Source organism: Pteronotus mesoamericanus, unplaced genomic scaffold, assembly GCF_021234165.1.
Source record: "Pteronotus mesoamericanus isolate MK-2021 breed Mesoamerican mustached bat unplaced genomic scaffold, CSHL_Meso_final contig_180, whole genome shotgun sequence".
In the NCBI taxonomy this organism is placed as follows: Eukaryota; Metazoa; Chordata; class Mammalia; order Chiroptera; family Mormoopidae; genus Pteronotus; species Pteronotus mesoamericanus.
The window spans coordinates 1,190,989-1,217,416 of NW_026555076.1; the positions used below are offsets into that span (position 1 = coordinate 1,190,989).

Genomic DNA, 26,428 nt, shown 5'->3' on the forward strand with positions numbered 1-26,428 from the left:
TTGACCTTTAACTATATATGATTGTCCTAGAAGATAACTGCACATGATTAGAAATTTCAAACAGAATAAAAATCCCCCTAGATTTCTAAGCTCCGGAGAATTTTAGTCATCACTAGTCCAAGCTCTGCATCCTACAGAGAAAACTCAAGAGAAGTGACTTGTTAAAGCAACACAGGGAGAAAGAGGCCTCTAGTTTACCTGGCCGGTGCATTTGTTATTCTATCACAACCTTTTTTACCCTTACGGTAACTTACTGTAAGTTTCAGAATAAGGTTACAGAGAAAGTGAAGCAATATTTTAACTTGTGTTTTAAGTTCACTGTTAACTAAGTGAGAAACAGAAATTGTGCAAAATTTCAGAGCCAGCATTCCATCCTGCAGGATCAATTACACTGGAACAAGGTTTCAGGAGGTGTGAGCAGTGACAGGTACTACTGGAAATGTAGAGAGAATGGGAGAAAAGCCCCACAAGTTAGTCCTATACAGACCAATGTCTTCTCTTTGGCTGGTGACAGCAAGAGTGTAACTGAAATCTTTCAACATCAGGATGAAGATGTGTATCCCAGTTTTTAATCTACACAAGCCTTGAGTCAGGTGTAACATTTAACACAGATAATTTAACTTCAATGAAACATTAATGTGATTCAGTCAAATTAACCACTTTTTTTTAAAAGAGTAAACTTTTTTTTAAAATTATGTGTCACATAGGCACAACTATTTAAAATTAATAAATTTTTATTTAAAGAATTTCACATGTGATTCCTTCCTCTGCCTTAGTTAGTTCCTCCCAATTTTGAGTTTTAATCCCTTTTAAAAATAATTTTTGCTCAATCCACAGTTGTCATGTAAGTCATCCACAATTCTTTCAGTGGGGCTTCTTTGATCTCCACTTGAATACGGACATACTTTAAAAAATTCCCCGCCTCTAATTGTTGGGACCAAGTTTCTTCTAGCACTTTAATTTAGGGCCATGGTTAGGGTCAGAGTACATGTATCTGCCTGTTTCTCAATTTCAGACATCCTCTAAACATGAATAAGTTCAAATCACTTTTACTCCTAAGCTATCACACTCTAGAATTGTACAGATCTTCGGAATATGCCAACCTAAGATTAAAAAACACTTGAATATTAAAGCTTTCATAGTTTTAGCAGGTAACTAATAGTTCACAGATCTAACAAACAGTTCTGTGAATAAAGGAAACAACATATTTAGGTACTCTTTGATGTGTTTCCAGTGATGTAGGTCTACAGAAAATATGCTTTTTTCTAAAGACAAAAAAATCAAACATGGTTAGGAATAAAAAGCACATGAAGCTCAAAAACTGTATTTTACCAAACTTTTAAAATAAGTCTCTAGAGAAAAATATTATTAAGAACATATGATAATTAAAATTTAAAATAGATGAATTAAATATATAGGAAAGCATCTATATTCTCAAAATAAGAAAGCCAGAACTCATTCACATTTCAGAGCCTTATCTTGAAGATCTTAAATTTTGGATGCAGCAGAATAAAATACAGCCTTTTGAAAAACAACTAAGAATTCAAGTTCATAACACCAGCTTCCCCCAAGGAAATTTTCTATTGATTTGTAACCTGGCCTGGAATTTGACCTTGGCATTGATGTCATGATAATTTGGGTCACTCTGAATATGCCATTTCTTGAACAAGGGCCTCTGCTAATTTTAAATGAACACGGCTGCCAATTTGCCATTCTCCTATTTGCATCACCATATGTGGGAATAAATTTGCAATTAATAAAACATTTCCAGTAAGCAGGCAGATTGAGGAAATGAAGGACAGTTTATCTAATAAATTTAAAAAGAGATGTTTAATTTTTGTCTTTTTGGACATAAAAAGGGGAAAGAAAACAATGTTTGTCTTTGAGGTCTTTGGTAGAGGCCAGAATTGTTCCCTGCACTACAGCATCTAAAAAAGCAGTGCAACCTCAAATTAGATTTTAGTTAAAAAAAAACAAACCCAAAAAACAAAAGCCAGAAATTTTAAAAGAGAATGACTGTAGAAAAGTTTGTACGAGACCTAAAAATGTTTCCTTCCCTTTTTATTTTTTCCTTCCTCCTTTCTGTATTTCCTTCTTTCTTTTCTTTAAAAAAATTTTTAAAAAATGATTCTAGAGCGAGATGAAGGGAGGGAGAAAGAGGGGGAGAGAAACATTGATGTGAGAGAGAAGCATCCATTGGTTGCCTCTTGTACACGCCACAATTGGGGACTGAATCGCAACCCAGGCACAGGGTCTGAGTGGGATCAAACCTGAGACCTTTTGCTTTGGGGGACCACAGCCAGTCAACGGAGCCACACTAGCCAGGACCCTTCCTTTTTTTCTTTGGTTCAATGAAAATTAATATTTCTAAAGTTCGATTCATGGGGAGAGCTTACATTTGATAGTAAGAATTAATAAAGATGCTGCATTAATTAATAGACCAGGAAATTTAGCAGGCTGGAAGCTCTTTAGTCAGAAAACAACTGAAGGAACTTAAAAGGAACCCGGGGAGCTGAAGGAGGAAGTCTCAATAGGTGGGTTTTTGAGCTGGCTGTTTTCACTTTGTAGAAGGTCCCCTTCGCCTACTTTCCACTACTATTATATTATTGGTGATAGTCCAATTTATCTCGATAAGTTAATCAGGGCCTTGACTAACCTTACGCCACACTCGGTTTATGGGAGCCACTAAATTTCTGAGGACTGTTATGATTTCAATGATCAAAGACAGACTAAGAATGCAGTTCTGATGCATACGTAAAGAGGTGGATGAATCTTCACCCCTCCCCCACTTTCTCTCTCAGCACATTACTGTGTGCTAGACATTATGCATGGTGACCCCATGAAACTTGGGAAGCCAGGTTATTCTCCAACACATGGCCACCAAGCAGCCTCTCTGTCCTAGGCATCACCCTCTTTACCCTCTGTAATCTGAGGGTAATTGCTCCACTAAAGTCGTGCTTAGAAAGTTCAGCAATGATCGCTACCTGCTACATGAGCTACCTGTTTGTCTCCTCATCACTCATTGGGTTTCGAGTCCTCGATTTCCTGAAACGTTTTCTTCTCACTACTCAGGAACTGCTTGTATTTTCCTCTTTTATTGTTTAAAATTTGGAATGCATTTTTACCGTAGAAGCTTAAAACCAAGTTTCAGTAGTCAAGGGTTGGCTATGGGTGGAACCTCGAAGAGATTCTGAAGGGTATCTTTCAGCGCTTTAGACTTGAAAGGAGGGTGACAATAGTTCTAAAGAGGACGGTTAAAGACTGTAGATTTTTCTTTGAACGGCTCTATTCTCATGCATGCACGCGTAGGCTGGGGGCTAACTCTTCTGTTGTTTATTTAATAAGGAATCAAGAAAGGGAGCAGAACTCGCTTTTTTTTTCTTTTTTTTTTACCCAGGAGCGAGAGCGAGGGGCCGGGCGGATTAGGTGAGGCTGCCCTTAGGCGCGCCCCTAGCCCAGCCTTGGCTCAGCGCTACCCAATTCGCCAAGGGGCGGGGCGCGCCAGGCGGCCACGCGCGCGGGCGGTAGAGTGGGCGTGTCCCGCGGGCGCGCGCGGGCGGAGGAGGAGGCGTGTCCCGCGGGAGGCAGCGGCGGCGCGGGCTGGGTGCGCAGCGCAGCCTCCTGTGCTGGAATGTGCGGCTCCCGCGAGCTCGCGGCGCAGCAACAGAGCAAGCGCCGCCGAGGCCCCGGGCCCCAGACCCCGGCGGCGGTGGTGGCGGCCGGGACTGCAGGGCGATAGCCGGCAGTCTGAGTACTCTCTGCAACCCCACTCCTGGGCCTTCGCGGGCTTCGACGGCCCCAGCGCCCAACTTTTCCACTCTCCCTCTCCCCTCCCCCGAAACTCCAGCAACAAAGAAAAGTAGTCGGAGAAGGAGCGGTGACGCCGGGTACCCAGTCCCTCCTCGCAGAGGAAGGCCGGTAAGCGTGGCGCGAGGCTGGGGGCTCGCTCGCGGGGGTGGGGGAGGGCCGGCCGGGCGGTAGTGGCGGCGGCGGCGCCCGCGGGAGGGGGAGGGCGCGGAAGGACGCGGAGCGAGGCGCTGTCCAGGGCTGATTTGCAGATACTGTGGCTCCGGCGGCGGCTGCCGCGCCGGGCGGGGGCGGGTGGCCGAGCGGGATCGGGTTACACTGGTGCGGCCCGGGGGATGGGCCGGGGGCGTCCGTGGGGAGCGGCGCGGCGCCTGAACCCCTTCCCCAGTGGAGGCCGGCCTCCACCTCCGCGCGGGCCCCTATGCGCCTTAGAATCGGGTTCTGGGGCCGGGGAGTGGAGCTGCTTGGGGCCCTAGTCCTGAAACTTCCTCCTCGCCCTCCTGCTGCTCTCAGGTCCCGCGGCAGCCCCTCGCCTGCTTGCGGCCCTCCCGTCCCCCTCCCTCTCCGGCCTCTCCCTTCGCCGGAAGGCGCCGTTGAGTGCGGCCGGGCGGGTTGAGTCAGCCCTGGGGCCCGGGCGTTTCCGCCAATGGGGCTGGACAGCGATTTCTGCGCTTGGGCCGTTTCGCCGCCGCGGCCCTCCGCGCACGGCCACCTTGCCGCCCGAGCTGGCACGGCTGGGGCGCGCGTCCCGCGTGGCGCCGTGGGGGAGTGAGTTCGCAAACTTCCGGGGGCTGGTGGGCGCGCGTGGGGCCCCCCTCTGGCGCTAGGGGCTCGACGCCTCCGGAGGGCGCCCGCGGAGCCTCCAGGCCCTCTGCGGAGGGCGAGCCCCAGGGACAGTGCGAGGAGCCGGGGACTCCGGCGACGCGGTAACTTTGCTCTCTTCCCAGACGCGGGCCCGAGGGGCAGAGAAGGGGCTGGACTGGGGAAGACTTGGTCTGACCCAACGGCACCCCGAGTTGGCCCCCCTTGCCCTTTTTAGTGTTGGGGAGCATAGGAAAACTTCAGGAAGAGTGTTGGGGCAACTCCCATGTATTGGTTTGTAAATGTGTGCAGTGAGCGGGGCGAGCCGAGAGGAAGCGAGAGCGCCCGAGTTTGCAAAGAGCTGCTTTGTGTTTGGTATTTTGAGAAAATGGCCGAATGCCTATTTCAGCCAGGAATGCCGCCGCCGAGGCAGGCGCTGGTGGCAGGAGCACATAGGAATTCGTGCAACACGTTGGGCTTTGGGACTTTGCTTGAATGGTCTTCCTGACAAACGTTAAAATTCCTCTAGGGATGGTAGTTAGGATTTTAGGGGATACTAGAAAAGTCGATGTTTGGTTAAATAACCGAGTAGCCCGGGCTGTTAAACCTTGGGACAGCTTTTGCTCTCCGGTTTGTTTTCTGTGATGGCATTTGATTCCAACTTTTGTTGGTACGTGTAACTCATCCGGTTTGTGTTTATACATTTTGGTGAAACGGGTTACTTTTTGCATTTTGGGTTTAACTTTTTTAGTACTTTGTGTAATTTGTAAGAGAACATCTCCTTTGAGAATAGTACCCAAAGGTTGGAAAGGAACCTGGTTAAGACGATTTTAAAAGGCCCAACATGTTCTTAAGAAGGTGATCTTGTAATGGCTTCCACTAGGCAAGTAGGCCAAATCAAACACGATCCAAAAAAGTTGCTGATTGTCGAGTTGTATGATTATTTTATTTTATTCAGTGTTTTGAAAGATTCTTTGTTGTCATTTATGAAGTTTTGAGTACACCAAACTTTTTCACGGGAAAAGCTCGCATTTTTCTTTTCCCTTTTAAACAGGACAAGTCAGAAAAAAAAAGAAACTACCGTAAGTGATACTTTTTCACAGTAGTTTACTCTTCTGACGTTAATTGAGGTAATGTGAATTTCTGTTCAGTTGACCAGTTATTACAAGCTTCTACTTTCGAGACATGTTTGTCTGGCTTTTGGATTTCTTTTCTTTCAGATTCAGACCAGTAAAGGTTGAAGGGATAATTGAGAGACTAACAATTTACTATTCATGTATTGAATTTTAAGAACAATTTAAATTAACATTAAAAATGAAGGCTAATGATTTTTCTTTACCAGAAAACCTAGTGGTAAACCTAGTTGATAGATGAGACATGTTAAACAGTTGATAGACTTTTTCTGAGGGGTAATAGAATTTTTTTTGGTGATGCAGTAAAGAGAATTTGCGATTAAAAAAAGATTTTAAAGGCTTATTTTTAATAGTTAATGAAGTTCATTGAACTTCAAGATTATATTGGAAAATGTATTTTTTTTTAAGTTATGAGTAATTACAGTGATATTTTGGTTTTAGACCAGTAAGAGTGGTATTTAAACTGGTGCTTTTGTGTTTTGTTTTTTTTTTTTGTTTTGTTTTGAATTCAGAGTACAGTTATGGCCACCCAGGTAATGGGGCAGTCTTCTGGAGGAGGAGCGCTGTTCAACGGCAGTGGCAACATTGGCATGGCCTTGCCTAACGATGTGTATGACTTGCATGACCTCTCCAAAGCTGAGTTGGCTGCTCCTCAGCTTATCATGTTGGCAAATGTGGCCTTAACTGGGGAAGTAAATGGCAGCTGCTGTGATTACCTAGTTGGCGAAGAAAGACAGATGGCAGAATTGATGCCTGTTGGGGATAACAACTTTTCAGATAGTGATGGAGAAGGACTCGAGGAGTCTTCTGAAATAAAAGGTGAACCCAATGGAATGGCAAACATGGAACTGGAAAGTTTAGAACTTAGTGTTGCAGAACCACAGCCCGTGTTTGAGGTATCAGCTGCCCCAGAAATTTATAGCTCAAATAAAGATCTTCCTCCTGAAACACCTGGAGCAGAGGACAAATGCAAAAACTTGAAGACCAAACCCTTTCGCTGTAAGCCTTGCCAGTATGAAGCAGAATCTGAAGAACAGTTTGTGCATCACATCAGAGTTCATAGTGCCAAGAAGTTTTTTGTGGAAGAAAGTGCAGAGAAGCAAGCAAAAGCCAGGGAATCTGGCTCCTCCACTGCAGAAGAGGGAGATTTCTCCAAGGGCCCCATTCGCTGTGACCGCTGTGGCTACAATACCAATCGATATGATCACTATACTGCTCACTTGAAACACCACACCAGAGCTGGGGATAATGAACGAGTCTACAAGTGCATCATTTGCACGTACACCACAGTAAGCGAATATCACTGGAGAAAACACTTGAGAAACCATTTTCCAAGGAAAGTATACACATGTGGAAAATGCAACTATTTTTCAGACAGAAAAAACAATTATGTCCAACATGTTCGAACTCATACAGGTAAGAGGCTCTTTGCAGTCCTTAAGTTCAGCTCACTTCTGGTAATTAGTTGAGTGGGCAGTTAAAAATAATGCTTAAAAAAGAGGACAGGAAACCTTGGTTCAAACCCTGGATTCATTATTTGTTGTCTTTGTGACCTTGAGCTTGATATTTATTTCATATATGCCTCAGTTTCTCAGTGGAGGTCACTATACTACATAGTATATACTATATATAGTATACTGTAGGATTAAGTGATTCAGTTAAGGAACACAAGTAAAGTACTGTTACATGGAAAAATAGCCGATAGAAATCTTATCAGTGTTTTTTCCAAAATGCACATTCTAAACAACTTGGGATAGACTGTTTAGCCAGATTAGACAACTCTTTTAGAAGATTTATTTAGTTGGCAGTGAATATATCTAAGATGCATACAGTAGTTTCCTAAAGGAATTGAGGGCTTAGACAAAAAGGAAAAACCCAATTATTGACATTTGCATAACCCCATTTAACACAGCCTCAAACTATTTAAAACATTTCACTTGGGGTATCGAGCTCCCAAATGGAACAATCTAACTAGTTTTGTCCTGCAAACATAGAAATGTGAGAAGTTAGTTTTTAAAGGATTGGTGGGATTATCACATTTGAAAATCATTTTCCTAAGAAAGAAAACTATATGGAAAACTATATATTTTTTCAGACGAAAAATAATGTTCAGCATATTTGTACTCATACATGTAAGAGCACCTTCCTAATTTATAAGTGCACTCCATCAAAAAAAAAGGGGGGGAGCAGTCTTCAAAGTAGGAACAATTTCAAACAAATCAAAAGTAAGGAAAATGCTACCCTGCACCAACAGGTACCTATCACTTGTACCCAACAGTTAGGAATACTTTGTCATATTTTGCAATTCATTTTTTAAAATAATAGGATTATTGAGATATGCTGTACTCTACTACCACGTGGTTCATCCATTTAAAGTTACAATTCAGTGATTTTAATATATTCACAGTGCTGGAGAGCATTGTGCTAAGTGAAGTAAGATAATCAGAGAAAGACAAGTACTGTATGGTTTCACTGGTATGTGGTATCTAATGACCAAAATAAACTAACAAACAAAATAGAAATAGATTCATAGGGAGAGAACAGACTGACAGCGGTTGGAGACGAGGAGTTTTAGGCTGGGTTAAAAGGCCAGGGGTTTGGCAAAACAAAATAAAACAAAAACAGCTCGTAGATGCAGACAAAGGCATGGTGATTACCAGAGAGAGAGGGGAGTGGGGGAAGGTAGAAGGTATAGGAGGTTGAACGTATAGGAGGTTAAGTGGTGACGGAGGGAGACTTGACTTGGACTGGTGAACACATAGTACATTATACAGTTGATGTATTATATAGAATTGTATACCTGAAACCTATATAATTTCATTAACCAATGTCACCCCAATAAATTCAATTAAAAAAATAATATAGTCAGAGTGTTGTGCAGCCATCACCACTATCATTTTTAGGTCCTCTTCACCTCTAAAAGAAACTATCAGTGGTCACGCCCCCTTTTTCTCCAACATTTCTTAATTCGCTATTAAATTTACTTTCAAATCTTTGACATTAGAGGAACTCATTTTTTTCAAAGAAATGTTTGTATCTCTTTATAGTTAATTTTAATTTACATTTTCCAGGTAAGAGTTGGTACTTTTGAGGTCTGATTACTGGTCTAAACAAAACAGATAGAGTAATCTGGTGCTGTACTCCTGCATCACAGTGAAAATAGGCTGTGGGATGCTGTTTGGTTCAGTTCTCTTTTGCAGGAGTTGTCACTTTGTAGGACTGACCCCTACAGGAACAGTGGAGAGGTAAATTGATACTGCTTTGCTTAAGTCGTAGACTTAAACTTTGCAGGCGAAATTCCATTAAACGAAAGACGCCTGCAGTAAGATTTCTAAGCCCCAGCAGATGGCTTCTGTATGTAAAGTTTTAAATCTTGTCGAGTAAAAGAATTTGTAGTCCCTTTGGAATTTGTTGTAACCTATGAATAATCATCAACATGCTTTGAAACCATTTTATTTAAAAATTAAAGAAGTTCAAACATACAAAAATACATAGCATAGGAAACAAGTACTTGGGAATCCTGCCCTATTAATCACTTAACAGATTTTTGAGTTAAACAAATTGTTAAAAACTAAACTAACCTCACCTACAATTTCTTAAAACTAATCCCAAATACCACATGTACTTCAGTCATAAGTACTTAATATTCATTGAACAGCTTTTGAATACCATGGGGTCGAATTTAGAATTGGCTATAATGTAGAGCTTTTAGGTAGTAACTATAACATGTAGTAAACTGCATGACTTTTATGTGTACACATTGATGAAGTCTTGCAAATATATATATACTCATAACCAGGATATAAGTCAACATAGAGAATGCTACCAGCACCCTAGTACCTCTGTCATATTAATTTTTTATTTTTATCAGTTTTAGGTTGATAACTTCGGAACTGTTAGGTCACTGAACAGTTTAAAAATTTTCCTAAACGCTAAAAAGTTTTTTTCCTTTCTGTTGAATTTACTGGGGTGACAGTGTTTAACAAAATTAAAAATGCTTTCAACAATAAATCTAAATTGTTGATTTAAGAACATTTGTAGCCCTGACAGGCATGGTTCAGTTGGTTGAGCATCATTCTGCAAAGTGAACGGTCACCAACTCGGTTCCCTGTCAGGGCACATGCCTGGGTATGGGCCAGTCTCTGGTTGGGGACATGTGAAAGGGAACCGATCAATGTTTCTCTCCCCCCTCTCTGAAAATATAAATAAAATCTTTTTAAAAAACACATTTTTTAGAAGACAACTGGAAAAATTTCAGTTTTTATGTGCATTTCCAAATTTTTATGTAAAGGTTTTTTTTCCTAAAATGAGGACTTTTTTTCATTAATCTTTTTATTGTGATTTGTTTTAGCCTCATTACAGTCTAGGCGACTAATTTTTAATGGCTATATTTTATATAGTTAATTATACTATCTATTAACATTATCTCCACATTAAGTTGAGGTTGGTATTTTCACCATAAGGTTATGTTTCACATACTTAAGTTGGTTGTATGTACCTTATTTCACATTTTATTGTTAAACCTATTTGGTCTTTATGCTTTTAAAAGAGATTTTTTCCCCCTTTCTATTACCTTATTCGTGATATGTATTTATGATTTAAGAAGAAAACAATTTGGTGATGTATAAATTAAAGGATAATTTAATTATATAAACTTGTGAGAGTAACTCTGGTATTAAATGTATGGTGCAAAAAATTGTATTTATGGAAAAATAAATTCGTCTAGTGCTAGAGAGTAGAGAAAAGAAATGATAGCAGAATCACTTATTTCTCATTTCTCATTAGGTAGCCTAGTTTTCAGAGTCACTTAATGGGTTTCTTTTATTGAGTGACTAGTGGTAGGTGTTTTCTTCTATTCTAGGCTAATCTTCAGAATTATCCATTGATGAAATGGTATGCCTGACATTAGCCTTTGTGTACTTACTGAGAGGAGATTTCGCAAGGTCACAACAGATTCAGAATTCCTAATTTCAATTTTTTTAAAAGATTTTATTTACTTTTAGAGGGGAAGGGAGGGAGAAAGAGAGGGAGAGAAACAGCAATGTGTGAGAGAGATGGTTGCCTCTCACATGCCTCCCCCTGGGGGCCTGGCCTGCAACCTAGACACATGCCCTGACAGGGAGTCAAACCTGCAACCTTTTGGTTCACAGGCCTGTGCTCAGTCCACTGAGCCACACTAGCCAGGGCTCCTAATTAATTTTCTTTTCTTTCCCATCTTCCCTACCTTCCTCCCTTCCTTCCATTTATTTGTTTTTAGGCAGAGGGGAAGAGAGGGAGAAAGAGAGGGAGGGAAACATCCATGTGTGGTTGCCTCTCATGCACCCCCTACTGGGGACCTGGCCCACAACGCAGGCATGTGCCCTGACTGGGAATCAACTGCCGACCCTTTGGTTCGCAGGTTGACACTCAATCCACTGAGTCACACCAGCTGGAATTTTTTTTATAGGTAATTATCATGGTGGGGGCTGAGCGTTATTTTCATTTGAGTCTTCAGTCAAAAGATTTTTAATGTGGTTTAGATATTTAAGTAGGTCACAAATTCAACTTTAAAAGGTGACACTTTTACTTGTTTGTGTGACTGAAAAATCACTGTTCTGTAGATTGTGCCTATAGTGTAGAATTGCACAAATAGAAGCAATCTATTTTATTATAAAGAATTTAAAAGTAAATTGTTCTTTATTGATTCTTCATGTTACTTTATAGCAGTATTTTATTTAATTTTTATTTCATTAACTTTTAAAAATAGTAGCTTAATTGAGATACAAGGTACATACCATGCAATTCACTATGGATTGGCCTGTTCTGGACATTTCATATATATGGAATCATACAATATGTGTCCTCTGTGACTACTTAATTTCCCTTAAGCACAGTGTTTTCAAGGTTCACTCATGTTGTACGTACAGTATTTATTTTCCTTTACTTGTCATATAATGCCTTGTATGGATGCACAACATTTTGTTTATCCTTTCATCAGTTAATGGGTGTTTAGATTGTTTCCACTGTTTTGGATATTATGAATAATGCTGCTATGAACATTTTTGATACGAGTTTTTGTGTGGACAAGGGTTTTTTTTTTTGTTTGTTTTTAAATCTCCTTTGGGTGTGTGTATATATATCTAGGAGTGGAATTGCTGGGCCAAATAAGTAGGTTTAATCGTTGAGAAACTACCAAAATGTTTTCTAAAATGGCTGCATTATTTTACAATCCCAGGAGTGTATAAGGGTCCTAATAGCACCATATCCTAACAAATACTTTTTGTTATCTGTTTTTTTATTTTTTAGTTTTTTAGACTATACGTCTTATCTGTTGTTTTGATTATAGCCAACATAGTGTGAAGTCTTCATCTTATTTTGATTTTCATTACCCTTATGGCAACTGATATTGTGCATCTTTTCTTGTGCTTTTTGGCCATTTGTGGATCTTCTGTAAAGAACTACTTTTAAAACTTAAAGCTTTCTTAAAATTCTCCAGTTAAAAGTAGTCATTCTGTGCTATGAGTTATTTACAGCTAATCTGTAGTTACCAGCTAATTACGGCTGAGCAGTTACTAGGAACATATTTCTCACTCATCACCACATTCTTTTTCCTTTTTTTTCATTCATGTTTTTCCTTGTCCCATTTTATTAGACACATGTGTTGCTGTATTTCACTATATAGACAAAATAACTGATATTTACTGAGGGCTTAATATGTGCCAGGCACAGTGTTACGTACTCTGTATGTATTAACTTAAATTCTCACACTTCTAAGAAGTGAAGCTGCTGTTACTTTTCTAGATGCAGAAACTTGCTCAAGGTCATAATTATCACCTTGTGGCCAAAGACTAGATGAAACAAATTTTCAAGCTTAAAAAAAAACAATAAAAACACTTTTGTGGTTGACAACCCATGCTCAAACAAAAATAGAAGACACACTTTTTTCTGCCTTTGAGTCTAAAATTCTTCAGTACAGTACTAAATCCCTGGCCTCTCATCTTTAGTTGCTCTGTCCCTATGGTTTTTATGAATAAAAGTTGTTTTAACACTGACTTATTTCATAACAGTTATATCTACTGCTTGAAATTTTTAGCAGGAAGCAACAAAATCCCCACTAAAAGCATTCTTGCTTCAAGTTGAACAATTTCAAATGGTAGATTTATCATTTACAAGGATTTAAAAAGTTACCTAAGCCATAACTCAGAAAATTTGGGTAGGTTTTCCTTTAAGGATAATTCTAATATAAAAATGCTTCCTGATGCCTTATCAAGGTAATTTTTCAGTTCTTAATATTCACTGTAGCTCTGGCCAGGTAGTTCAGCTGGTTAGAGCATTGTCCTGATAAGGCCAAGGTTGCGGGTTCGATCCCTGATCAAGGCACAGACAAGAATCATCCAATAAATGCATAAATAAATGGAACAACAAATTAGTGTCTCTTTCTCTTTTACTTTCTCTCTAAAATATATATTTTTAAAAAGCCAGTGATATTGTCAGCAAAGTTGAAATGATGTTATGTAAATTCTGAATGAAATAATTAACATTTCTAATATATTTGCATAAATTATTTACTAGGAATAGGAAAAACATGTTAAAAACCTCAGTACTGATTGTATATAATATTAGTAAGAACTGTATTTGCCTTATTTTATCATATTTGAACACTAATCATGATATTTTTGCAGGAGAACGCCCATATAAATGTGAACTTTGCCCTTACTCAAGTTCTCAGAAGACTCATCTAACTAGACATATGCGTACTCATTCAGGTTGGTAAGAAATGGGAATTTTTCTCTTATTTTTAGTAAACTTCCATTATAAGGAAATTCTTCTAGACTTGGAACTGGGTCATTATTTATTATTATATTTTTAATATAATTTAGAAATTAGAGTTAAAAATTAATAATCTATTAATATGGAGCTGTATTTAAATGGAGATTCTCAGTGAGTCCATAGGTGGAACTTCTGTAAATGTAAATGTGTGTGCACTTTTCTGGAAGGAAGGTCCTTTATTTTCATTAGCTCTTCAACAAGTTTCATGACACTAATAAAAGTTGAACTGATTTCATAGACCAAGGCTGGTTCATCCTTTTGGAACAGCTAACCTTCTTGCACTCCTTCCTCAACACAGTATGGCAATAGGTTTCATAGTGTGTGGTTGTGAGGCTCCAGAGATTCCTTCTTAGCTTCTCAGGTCTTGAAATTTGGATTTGTTCTCTTTTGAAAGTTGATAGGGCTTCTCTAAGGACTAATTAACAAAAGGTAACCTTTAAAGAATTATATATAATCTGAGATATTAATTTATTAGGCTATAATAGATAAAACGCAGGACTATAACAAGTGGGAGATTTATCTACTCCAATAAAGAGTCAGGATCAGCAACCAGAATTGGTCACCATTTTCAAGGTGGCCAAGTTAAAGAGTAAATAATTAGCAGAAGTGATGTTGAATGGATACTTTTTTCATTTTGGCCATGATTGACCCTTGGTGAACTGCCATGTCTGATCAGAGCACTCCCCTAGATTTACAATATGTATGTACCCCTGTGAACAAACTATGCTAAATAAAATCTTGCTGTTTACAAAAGTCTGTGTAGACCCATCTCCCTTAAGTTAACATGGAACTTAAATATTGTGTGTCCAATTGAGTGCCACTAACCCCTTGTGGTTATTGAGCTTGTGAAATGTGGTGGTTGGAATTGAGATGTATAAAACATTGAAATTCAAACAGAGCTCTTGAGATCTGGCCTGCTGGCTCATTTGGTTAGAGTGTCCTCCCAGTTCACCAGGGTTGTGAGTTTGATCCCTGGGTCAGGGCACATGTAAGTATCAACCAATTAATGCGTAAAAAAGTGGAACAACAAATCTCTCTCCCTTCTCTTCCCCTCTCCCTCTCTCTAAAACAAAAACAGTATGAAGAAAATGTAAATAACCTATTTTTTAAATACTGATATTTTTAAGTCTTGATATAATATTGGATATATTGGGTTACATAAGTAATAATTTTATCTGATTCTTTTTTACCTTTGTAAGTGACTAATAGAAAATTTAAAATTAAATGTTTCTTGCATTTTATTGTTAACAAATATAGCTGTCCTAAGTCAGTGATGAGTAAGACATGATTATAGTACAGATTCTGATGTGAGTAGTTATAAAGGGATTACATAGTATGCTTGCTAGCCTTTCTTGACCCTATATCCTATGTCATGTTAATATACTTTGAATGTACGTTCTAAGTCTCCAAAGTTACTGAGTTGGGTCACTTAACCAGAACCTGGTTAAGTTATTCTTCTGTGCCTCCTGGTTTCATTTTCTGAGGGAGCTTGGATGTCTCTAAGGCTTTATTATAAGGTAGGCATATGTCCTGTTGGTAGCAATGCTCTTGCCCTTAAATAAAACATTTAAGAACTTTATGCTAGTTAACTCATTTTATTTTCATAACTATCCTATGATGTGTAAGTTCTACGCTTATTTTACAAATGGTGAAACTAAGACATTGAAGAAATGTGGTTGTTTTTCTTGTAGAATGCCACCTGTGTGGATTTGTCTTAACTTGCTTTCTCTTGGTGTCACTTCATTTTTCCTCTGTCCTTGTGCCTTGTGTTACTTGCATACTGGAAATCTAAATGCTTGGTACTTAATATCATGGTGTTTCATATCAAGTCCTATCTGGTTGACCTTTATTTTTATTAGTGTTGTCTAGGTCGCTGGATTAGAATGGCAATACTTGTATCTTTTTCATTGAATTTATAATACCTTTGTCACTGTATAAGCATTTATCTGTGGTGTTTTATACTAGTCAGTAATCTTTGAACAATTTTGAGTGTGCTGTTGTCTTTTGGATTTTCTTTGCTATATTTTAAAGGTGATTTTTAGTAGTAGTTGTGTGTTAACAGTACAGCAGGTCTTTTAAAAGTCTGTTAATGGTCCTGGTTGGGTAGCTTAGTTGGTTAGAGCATTGTTCCCATACGCCAAGATTGTGGGTTCTATCCCCTGTCAGGGCACATACAAGGAGTAATCGATGCATCCATCAATAAGTGGAACAACAGAACAATCAGTCTCTCTCTCCCCACCCCTCTCAAATCAACTTTAAAAAGTCTGTTAATGAATATTGATTATTATTTTATTTATTGTATGCGTGCTGGGTGCTGAAAAATTGGGATTTATCTTCTCCAGATTTAGTACTCTTAAAATACTTAATCCCAGTTTGTAGATTAGAACACAGGTTTAGAGAAGACAAATGTTCCTTGTAAGGTTGTCATTCCACCAAATTAGAAGAGCTAGGAAGAGCTCGAATTTGGCCTCAGACTTTCCCAACCTCCCATTTTTAGTTATCAACAGTCTTGAAAGAACATTATGTGGCTCAGAGAATGGCTGAAGAAGTTACTGCGAAATGAAATTGGAACCAGGGTGTACTGCGAGAGAAGAACCATTGTCTTTTATTGGATGCCAACAGTTTGAGTTGCAAATAGGAAACAAATGTGGTCAGTCTATTTTGTGTATGAATATGCTGAATTATTTCCAGCAGATACTGTATTTTAATACTTTTAATAGATGTTGCTGATAACACTTGGAATAAAGTAAAGCTAAATTTGGTCAAATCGAGTAGCTGGTGTTTCTAATGGGGTTGTGTGGAATGACTATCATGGGTGCCTTCTCTGTGGAATGCAGTCTGATCTTTACAGGTAATCTTGGGCATTTTGGTTCCTTGTTCATGGGAATGTATTATACATAAGAGAAGTGTGTGCTCAATGTCTTATTTCTGGAAGAGATTAGTCTTTGTTGAGTTGGTATATTTTAGCTAAACTGACAAAAGAGATTGGTTTATGAGGCAAAAACACATTGGGTATTTACTTGGAGTACTTCCATCCATGGGGTAGGATGTCAGGCCAAATAAAGAAGGGAGCAGAATATTGGTTTGGTCCTTTGGAAAATGAAAATTGAATATTGGTGAAAATACAGACACACCAACCAAGTCTTGTGTTTTACTGGTGTTTCTACCTAATGTTGTTAGTGTTCTCACCTGGGTAGTCCTAGAGACCCTGACATTAACCTCAGCTTTTCCCTTTCCTATTCTCAGTAGAGATGCCATTTCATCCTGGATGAAATATTTCTTATTGGATGAATACATTCAGTTTGTATTTATTTAGTTCTCCATCCTGCTAGCATGAGAGTTCATTTTTGCCCTGACCTGTGTGGCTCAATTGATTGGATGTTGTCCTGCAAAGTGAAAGGCCATCAGTTTGATTCCTGCTCAGGGTACATGCCTAGGTTGAGGGTTTAGTCCCTGGTTGGGGTGTATATAAGAGATAACCAATTGATGTTTCTCTCCCTCTCTTTCTCCCTCCCTTCCCCTCTCTCTGGAAAAAGAAAGTTCATTTTTAATATTTTCCAATTATGAGCATGATAGATGTTTGTTAAAGAGAACTTAAAAACTTACCAGTTACCACCTCCATTTAATACTCTTTTTAAGACAAATTATTTTATTTAGCAATAAGTTTATTTTCCTTTCACTAAGTGTTTGATTATTATTGTTATTATGGGGGCATTATTTTAATAGCGGGGCTTGTTTGAAAGATGTTATAGTTTTAGACTCTTTTCATGAATTCTGTAACAGTATTAAACAGCATTTTATTGAGGTTTCATTTACACATGAAAAAGCACACATTTAGATATATAGCTCCGTGACCTTACATATGTTTTCACCTATTTGACTACCACCCATATTGAAGATGTAGAACATTTTTACCACCATCAGAAACGTTCCCTCATTACCCTTTCCAGTCAGTACTCCCCTAGTCTCCCCGCAACCAGTTCTCGAACTTTTCCTATCAGAAAGAACATTCTCCTATAAAATGTTTTTGATAATTCGTCCCCTGTTGTGTGATCAGAACTTTGCTTTTATTGCTGAGTAGTAATCAATTTTATGCCCTTATTAATCTTTTAATTAGATATTTTCCTTGCTGTTCTTTCTAGATTATTCTTGGTAGGAATGTGTAAAGCTTGTAAAAAAACATCTTTCCCCTTTTGAATTTGCTGTACATCTATCAATTAATTTGGGAATACTGAAATGATATGTGACACATTTGTAAAGATGAAAAATATAGATAAAAACAGGGTGGTGCAAAAGTAGGTTTATAGTTGTGAGTATGCAAAACAGTTTATTGTATTGTTTACATGAACAACTGTAAACCCGCTTTGCCTCATCCTGTATTACTAGAATTGGAAAAAAAGTTAAAACCATTGGTACAGGGCAAAAGTATTTATATTCAGCTACGTACTAATGAGCTATAAAATTGGATGGATAGATAATTTTAATACAAGCAGAATTTTATGGCAAAGGACAAACATGGGGGCAGCAAATGAATGAAGCAAGTAAATTATGCTGCCGTCAAATCTTAAACAGATTCCTACACCTTTCGATACCTTGATTGATGCTTGCTATGTAAATATGGTACCATTATTCACTAGGGTTTTTTAAATGGTGCTGTTTTCATTATAATTCTTTTATTAGCACAAATATTTTCATGAGGAGACAAAACTCCATTCATCAGATGTTTACTTAGAGGTTGGGTGTACGAGGAAGGACAAGATAAACTAAACGCATGAATCTTATCCCCTTTTTTTAGCCCATACTAAAAACCAGTTTGTTCCAAAAGTGATGAATTACAGGTAATGCTTATTGACTTCCTGGCTATCTGCCTATGCTAAGTGTTTTATATGGATTAGATTATTTATAGCTCACAACACTCAAGAATATTTTACATATAGAACTATATATCTAAAACCTATAATTTTATTAACCAGTGTTACCCTGATAAATTCAATAAAAATTTTTTTAAAAAGAATATTTTGTAGATAAAGAAATTGAGCCTTAGAGAGTTTTGAGTACCTTGCTCAAGATCTCACAGTAAGTTGCAGGGTCCCATGTTGATAACCCAGACATTCTTACCCCCCAAAAGTTCTTAACTATTATGCCACCTATCTTAACCTATTCTTTGTATATGTTAAACATAGGCTGTCTCTACTGAGGTGATTCACTGGAGAGAGGACAAGGTAGAGCCAAGTACTATGGTGTAATATAGTGCGTTGTAGAAACCTCTATTTACAAATTTATTAGTGAACAAACATGGAAAAGAGTTGTCCATTTATCTACATAATCCAGTCTGACATACCTGGATAAGTGTTTTTGTGATCGAGTCTTTTTATTATCAGACATTTTCTAATCATGTAAAGCTTACCATCTACATGGTTTTACTTAATGTCTGACTAGCTTCGTTTTATGAAAAATTAAGATTTGCTATGAATTTGAGATTGTTTGAGAGATGAATTTTCATAAATGTCAATTTCCATTTTTCTACTATGCATTCCATTGGACCAGTGGGGTATGGATACCATTTGGTAATATTTACTAGAGTGTGATCTAGATGGGTATGTATTCAGGTAGAATGTGTTACTCTTGTGCCTTTAATTTGGGGGTGGGAGTTTTGGTTGTGTACATACCTGTGATGATGACTTGGTTTGCTTATTTTACATACCATATCTATTTGTATGCTCCATCTCATTTACCTAGGTTCTTGGCCTGTTTTTTAAGGAAGAAGATAGGGAAAAAATAAAAAAAAGATTTCTTATCAGACTATATTTTTGCTTTAAAATAGCAACTTTGGCATTGGACAAATTTGCTGAATAAAGGTTGACTCAGCTCTTGCCTAGATGGATAAAAGGGTTAAGTTTTAAAGAAAAAGAAAGCCCTTTGCTCCCTAAGGCTAAAGCATGATTTTAAAACTTTTACACTGAAGGTCTGGGAGTATATGTTAGAGTATAAAATATTTCTTTGAGGTCTTAAAATTTAGCTAAAAAAATGTATGAATTTTATGTTTTATTCCATTGCACATTTAAGTAAACATAAAAAATTTAAGGTATTTTTTTGAGAGCCCTTGCCCCCAAATTAATATCCAGAGCTCAGTTTTGCCAGTAATTGCATATTAACAAATCTCTGCTTTTTAATAGTCCTTGAGACCCCTAGCTTGAGAACTTTTTAGATAATGACTGTGAGATAATAGTTTCATTTGGTTTGAAAGTCAATGTCAAGGGGTAGAAAAAGATAATACAAATAAATATGGTAAATATTAAGTGCATGAAACAATCTTTTCAAAAATAATAGTTTTTGTGGGTTTTTTTGTTTACATAGTACATTTCCTTAATATTTTAATAAAATCTTGAATTTATTTCTTAATATGTCTTCAATGTCTCTTGTTTACTTTCAGGTGAGAAGCCATTTAAATGTGATCAGTGCAGTTATGTGGCCTCTAATCAACATGAAGTAACTCGCCATGCAAGACAGGTTCACAACGGGCCTAAACCTCTGAACTGCCCACACTGTGACTACAAAACAGCAGATAGAAGTAACTTCAAAAAACATGTAGAACTACATGTTAATCCACGGCAGTTCAATTGTCCTGTATGCGACTATGCAGCTTCCAAGAAGTGTAATCTGCAGTATCATTTCAAATCTAAGCATCCTACTTGTCCTAATAAAACAATGGATGTCTCAAAAGTGAAATTGAAGAAAACCAAAAAGCGGGAGGCTGACTTGCCTGATAACAATACCAAGGAAAAAACGGAAACAGAGCAGACAAAAACAAAGGGGGATGTGGCTGGAAAGAAAAATGAGAAGTCTGTAAAAGTGGAGAAAAAAGATAATGTTTCAAAAGAGAAAAAGCCTTGTAATAATGCTTCAATCCAGGTGACTACCAGAACTCGCAAATCAGCAATGGAAGCTAAAGACATGGATGTGCATACAGGAAACAATTCAGAAAAAACCTGTAAAACCAAGAAAAGCAAAAGGAAGATGGAAGCTGAAGCCCATTCCTTACAAGATCCTATTAATGATGAGGAGCCTGTGACGAAAAAGAAAAAGAAGGCAGAAAGCAAATCCAAAAATAGTCAGGAAGTGCCAAAGGCTGAGAACAAAGTGGAGGAGAATAAAAAGCAAAATACTTCTGGGAAAAAAAGTACAAAGAAGAAAACTTTGAAAAATAATAAATCAAGTAAAAAAAGCAGCAAGCCTGCTCAGAAAGAGACCGTGCAGAGGAGGCTTGCTCAGACAGAGCCACTGCCTCCTGTGGAGCCTGCACAGGTGGGGCCTGTTCAGGCAGAGCTGCCTCCTCCCAAGGAGCCTGCTCCGAGGGAGGTTGTTCAGAACGGGCCTGTTCAGATGGAGGAGCCTCCTCCCATGGAGTCTCCTCCGGTTGTGGAGGCGTCTCCGGTTGTGGAGGCGTCTCCGGTTGTGGAGGCGTCTCCGGTTGTGGAGGCGTCTCCGGTTGTGGAGCCGCCTCCGGTTGTGGAGCCGCCTCCGGTTGTGGAGCCGCCTCCGGTTGTGGAGCCGCCTCCGGTTGTGGAGCCTCCAGTTTCCAAGAAGTCTCCTCGAAAAGATAAAAAAGAAAAGTTGAATCTGCAGAGTGAAATGGCGAGGAAGGAGCAAGTCCTTATTGAAGTTGGCTTAGTGCCTGTTAAAGACAGCCAGCTTCTGAAGGAAAGTGCAGGGGCACAGGATTCCTTACCACCATCACCACCATTGCCAAAGGAAAACTTGGAAGAAGAGTCAGAAGACCAAAAATCACTCAACGAATGCGAAGAAAATAAAGAAGCCCCTCTTCAAAAAGTAGAAGCAGAAGAGGCAGGTAAGAGTCTGGCTGGTCTTGCTGCTGTTATCAAGGAATCTGCCAATATTTCACCTTCTGAACAGAACTTGGATATGCCAGAGGGTGAAACTTTAGACGGTAAACACACTGACACTGGGCTTTGTGAAATGGATATGGATACTAGTGAGAACAAAACAGAGAATCCCCCTGGAAAAGACTCAGCAGTCGAAGAACCAGTTTCACCACTGCTGCTTCCAGTCCCAACAGAAAAAGGTGAAGCAGTGTTCAAAACTGCTGTGGCATCACCTCCTGTTACCATTGCAGTAAACGAGTCTCAGGAAATGGATGAAGATGAAGGCATCCACAGTCACGATGGAAGTGACCTCAGTGACAACATGTCAGAGGGTAGTGATGATTCTGGATTAAATGGGGCCCGGCCAGTTCCACAAGAAACTAGTAGGAAGGATGCAAAGGAGGCCTTGCCAGTCAAGGTGGCTGAGGGAGATTTTGTTTGTATCTTCTGTGACCGTTCTTTTAGAAAGGAAAAAGATTATAGCAAACACCTCAATCGCCATTTAGTTAATGTATACTTCCTTGAAAAAGCAGCTGAAGGGCAGGAGTAATTAAAGTTTGGAAAAGGTTTCAGTTCTTAGTTTGAAAGATCTAGATTTTATATTCATTTATATTGGTAGAAAACCTTTTATCTTTAAAATTGCTTTAATTAGTGTCCGATGTTGATTTTTAAGTGGCACTCTTTTTCTTAAGACTCTGTATACCTATTGTATAAATTTTAGCAAATCCAGGAGAGTTTGTGTACTAGACTTGCAGACACCTAAATCTTTTAGCTTATGCATTTAATTGAAACTAGAAGGCCAGGGTGGTATTCCAGCACTCTGTTGCCTTGTCTAGCTATGACTTGTCAGTTTTCCTCCCCATGTCTGTCTTCCTGTTACAATTTAGTTTATTCTTAACTTCTTGTTTAGCTCTATTAAAATTGGCCTACTTAAATAGCAAATTACTTGAAGAATTTGCCTGCTTTATATAAAGTTAGCACTTTAAAATTTTTTTAGAGATGAGAAGAGACATTTAAATTGAAGAAAAAAATCTCCCAACAATGGACATTGTTTCAGTCCAGGTATTTACTCCTGAGTTTCGATCAATATTTCTTATTTGTGTATGTTAATCGTCATAAGAACATTGATTTTGGGTTTTTTTTTTTTTGGTTTTTTTTTTTTTTTGTTTTTTTGGTGCTTTAATGGCTATATTGCACATTGTGTTTTTTTTTTAACCTATGCAGTTAAATTTTTCTTAGATAGAGCATTTGTGTTGAACAGTAACACTTTATACCTATATATGCATGTTTATTTTGTCCTCTTTGGAGGGATGATGCTTTTAGTCTTGTTTGCAAAAGGGCAGTTTTTCTTTTGCTGCAATTGTCTTTTTTGCAGAATATTAGTGTGTGCAAGTTTGTGAGCAAATGAAACATGCAGGTTCAAGTCATTGATTTTGATTTTCACATCTTATATCTATGCCAGATCTGTATTTCATATAAGTTATTTATTTTAAGTGGATGTAGTAAATTCACAGCTCTCAGAACTTTGTAATAAGTGAACCACTAGGCTCTATATTGAATGGATTTTTCTTTCAAATACCAACCATAAGTAAAATTTACTGGCCTGTTTTAGTACAGCTACTTCTTAAATGTACAGTATTAAGTCGTATCTTTGAGGAAAACATTTTTTCATAGATGGTTGGTGACCATATGACTACTCAGCTGAGTAAAGAGCTATAAGTGACATTGGGAAATTGCAAACCTGGAATTAGGAGACATACTGCCTTCAAATTACACAGAATATCAGTTGTGAGATTCCAAAGCCATAGTAATTATATAGAAAACCTAGGATGATAAAGGCAGTAGCAGTGCTGATAGGCCAGCTGCTACTTCCTATGAATACAATGAAAAAGGCTGGTGAACCTTATAGTTCAGATTTAAAAAATCATACTTTCTCAGGGATCTCCACAAACTAGTGGGTTTCCTGGCTGTTCCTGTGACAGCCTCTTTATACAGGTGAGGCCTCAAATGAATTGCAGCTATGCTGGTGTTCCTGTGGGAATACTTTGTATGGAAAGGTAGTGTGTATTCCCAAATTGTTTTGGTAGGTTCTTTGGCCATACCGAAGAATATGGAAATCCAACATAGGATTTTTCTTGCTGACAGTAGTTATCCATTGCAGTAAAAATAAAGTATGATCCCAATAGGGAATCTTGAACAATTCTGATTTTCCATTTTCTATTCTGAAATAACCACTTTATATTTCTTTCTTCTTTTAAATCTGTTGATCTCTTTGAGGTGCAGGTTTCAGAGTTTGGCAGTGAAACAGGAAAAAGATTAGGAAAAGCATTGATGTATGGGTGGAAAACTTGGTAAAAATCTGAGAGTGAAGTTTGAGTTAAAAGACATTTGAACTTTGAATTGACTGGGAGGCCAAAGATTCAAAGATGATTCTCAAGACATGAGGAGTAAGTTGTGTGTTGATGGTGTGTGTTTTGTGTGCATGAATGGGGATTTGTAAATGATGTTGAATTCTAAGTGAATTCTCAGCTCCGACAATCATTGTCAACAGAAGATCAAGCTGCAAATATTTATCTTTTAAAACTTAAATTATAAAGCTAGTTAAGTCTTTCTAACAACTAGTTTTGATGTTCATGGGTACATTTTATGTAAGTTGCCTTTTACATTATATGTGAAAAGATTCATGTTAAGTACAGATTAGAGATTGGGAATCAGTTTTGGGGGAGAGGTTTTTGTGGATTCTCTCATGCTACAAAAGAGAAAAAAATTGACTTCTGTGTAATTGGATTGATTTTCTTATCTAGTTTTAAATACTAGAACACCAAAAACAAAAATATAAAGGAAATCGAAACCCTGTATTGTTTAATTGATCAGAAAAAATTGTTACTAGAAATTGAGTAGGACTTGAGGCCTTTCTTCCAGAAAACAAGGACTTGATTGTCAGGCCTATATTAGGTTCTGAACCTTAATGCCATGTATTTGTACTTACTAAAAATTGTTTCAGTGAAAATTATATTAGTAATATGAACTTCTAGTCTAGTTGGGAGTTCTTCCATTTGAAAAATGTGATATTTGCATGGAACTGTTTGAATCTTTTTGTTTTTTCAGTTTCCCCTCCACTGGATAGAGTTGAAGCTAGAACTTTCCATTTTGATAAAGGAATAAAAAGTGAAACATGTTATATGTAAATTGATGTTTAGTAACTAGAGATAAACTTGAAATACTAGAAAACATTATAAGCCTAATCATAGGTAGTCTTATGAAAATGTATCTCTTAACTATCTTTTGCATCTGTATTGTTTTCAAGATATTTTAAGTTATATATTTTTCCTCTTTTCAGAGCTGCTTCTTTGGGGCCCTTTTTAAAAAAAAAAAAAATCGGAGTATAATTTACAAGGGATAACAATTCTTGACAAGGCTTCTTATAGCTATGGCTGGATGTTTTCTCTAGTCTTCCAAGAAGGGCCATTTCATATTTTTAGAGTCACTTCTAAAGTCCTATGGTCTTGACCTTTGGGGACTATTTTGCATATGAGTGCTAATACAGATTTAAACCCAAGTAGACCTCATCACATGTCACCCTATGAATGTTGACAATGGAAGGACTACCTTGCTTGTAGTATCAATATCAGTTCTGGACTGAAAAGCTGGGGAAGAAATGTAATTTGCTTTTTTGCATAAGTCAGAAAAATAGCTAGTGTATGGAGTTTCCTTGTTGACCTCAGCAGATAAACTGTGCTGATAGTGTTATTCAGATTCAGGAAATTATCTGAATCTTGGTTTGTGTAGATTTGCAATCTACATGCAATATTTACTAAATCAAATAGCTTTTACAGCTTCACATGTGTACATAGGCTTTCACCACCCTCTTCAGCATCCATTAGTTATTGAACTTTGTTAACTGGCATTGAAACATTGCAACACTATTTTGTTGCACCAATTTTATAAACTTTTACAGTGCAATACGTGTTATTTTTCAGAGACAAACCAAAGGTTAATTTCTCAAGGTTCTTGCTGCCTGCTTTAGCAGCATTTGATGGGGGATCTTTTATATACATTTGTAATAGATGAAAAATAAACCAGATTGCAAATCCTTTTTTTTAATGCTTAAACCATGTACCAAGTTGTTGGTCCAAAATCATGTAAAATAAGTTAAATCGCATTCTATTAACCAATATGAGTGTATTTCTGTAAGCATAGTTATGTTGAAATAAAGTTTTAAAAAGCATATTATGCCTTTGTTCATTATTGTAATACCAGGTATCAAGGAAGCCAAATTTATTTTGCTGGAGTTGCAAATATATTAATAATTTTATAAATTATTTTCTCCAGGTAACTCATAGTAGATAAAAAGGTCATGGCAATCTATTGCTTAGGGTAACAAACCATTCATTGTGTAGTAGTACAAAGCTATCTTTCCTGTTCTCTGTTTTCTGGGAGGTGGAGGTAGGGGAGAAACAATGAGATTAATTCATAGGAGGTGTTATATGGTAATTCCTTCCCAACCACAGGTCCTGTAAACAGTTTTAATGTGCTTGTCCCTTCTCAGCAGGCCTGGTGTTAGTAAATTTAGACTCATAAATAGAAAAAGATGCATTGAGGGGAAGATAAGTTGAGTTATTGAGTGTTCACTGAGTGCCATGGCACTCTTAAGGTTTTTTACTCTATTTAATGGAACTCTGAGAAGAAATTGAAACTCAAGGGAAAGTGATAAACCATTTTTGTTATTAAGGTTCTTTTTCTTTTGTTAATGGAAATACACAGATGAGTTGATGTTTTTGTGAAGTTGAGAAAAAGGAGGTGGTGGAGAAACCTCCCTACCTTAGCAAAGCAACTGGGTTTGCATTCTGTCCTGATGCAGTGAAGAGACCTGGAATATCCTGAATCTTAAAGAATGGATATTTCAGATTTGAATCAATGAGAGTGATCCATTCTCTTTCCCCTCCTGTAAGATTCCTTATAAGCAACAAAGCACAATGAATTTCTAAGCATTTA

At 38.0% G+C, this 26,428-nt stretch overlaps 2 protein-coding genes across 3 annotated transcripts; one reads left to right on the forward strand and one right to left on the reverse strand.

Moving 5' to 3' along the window:
* Positions 1-3,450: 3,450 nt before the first annotated feature.
* Positions 3,451-5,293, reverse strand: LOC129065499 (basic proline-rich protein-like). Its single transcript, XM_054566740.1, has 2 exons — positions 5,224-5,293; positions 3,451-4,838 (listed from the first exon to the last, which is right to left on the reverse strand). The coding sequence occupies exons 1-2, from the start codon at positions 5,291-5,293 to the stop codon at positions 3,451-3,453; spliced, it is 1,458 nt and encodes a 485-aa protein (XP_054422715.1).
* On the forward strand, positions 3,586-25,573 carry REST (RE1 silencing transcription factor). 2 transcript variants are annotated; one of them, XM_054566783.1, is made up of 4 exons: positions 3,586-3,918; positions 6,254-7,157; positions 13,403-13,486; positions 19,984-25,573. In XM_054566783.1, exons 2-4 carry the CDS (start codon positions 6,263-6,265, stop codon positions 21,981-21,983), a joined length of 2,979 nt encoding a protein of 992 aa, XP_054422758.1. In that variant the 5' UTR covers positions 3,586-3,918; positions 6,254-6,262; the 3' UTR covers positions 21,984-25,573. The 2 variants fall into 2 exon arrangements, with proteins under 2 accessions (XP_054422758.1, XP_054422757.1); XM_054566782.1 differs by lacking the exon at positions 3,586-3,918 and adding an exon at positions 4,689-4,733.
* The last annotated feature ends 855 nt before the right edge of the window (positions 25,574-26,428 follow it).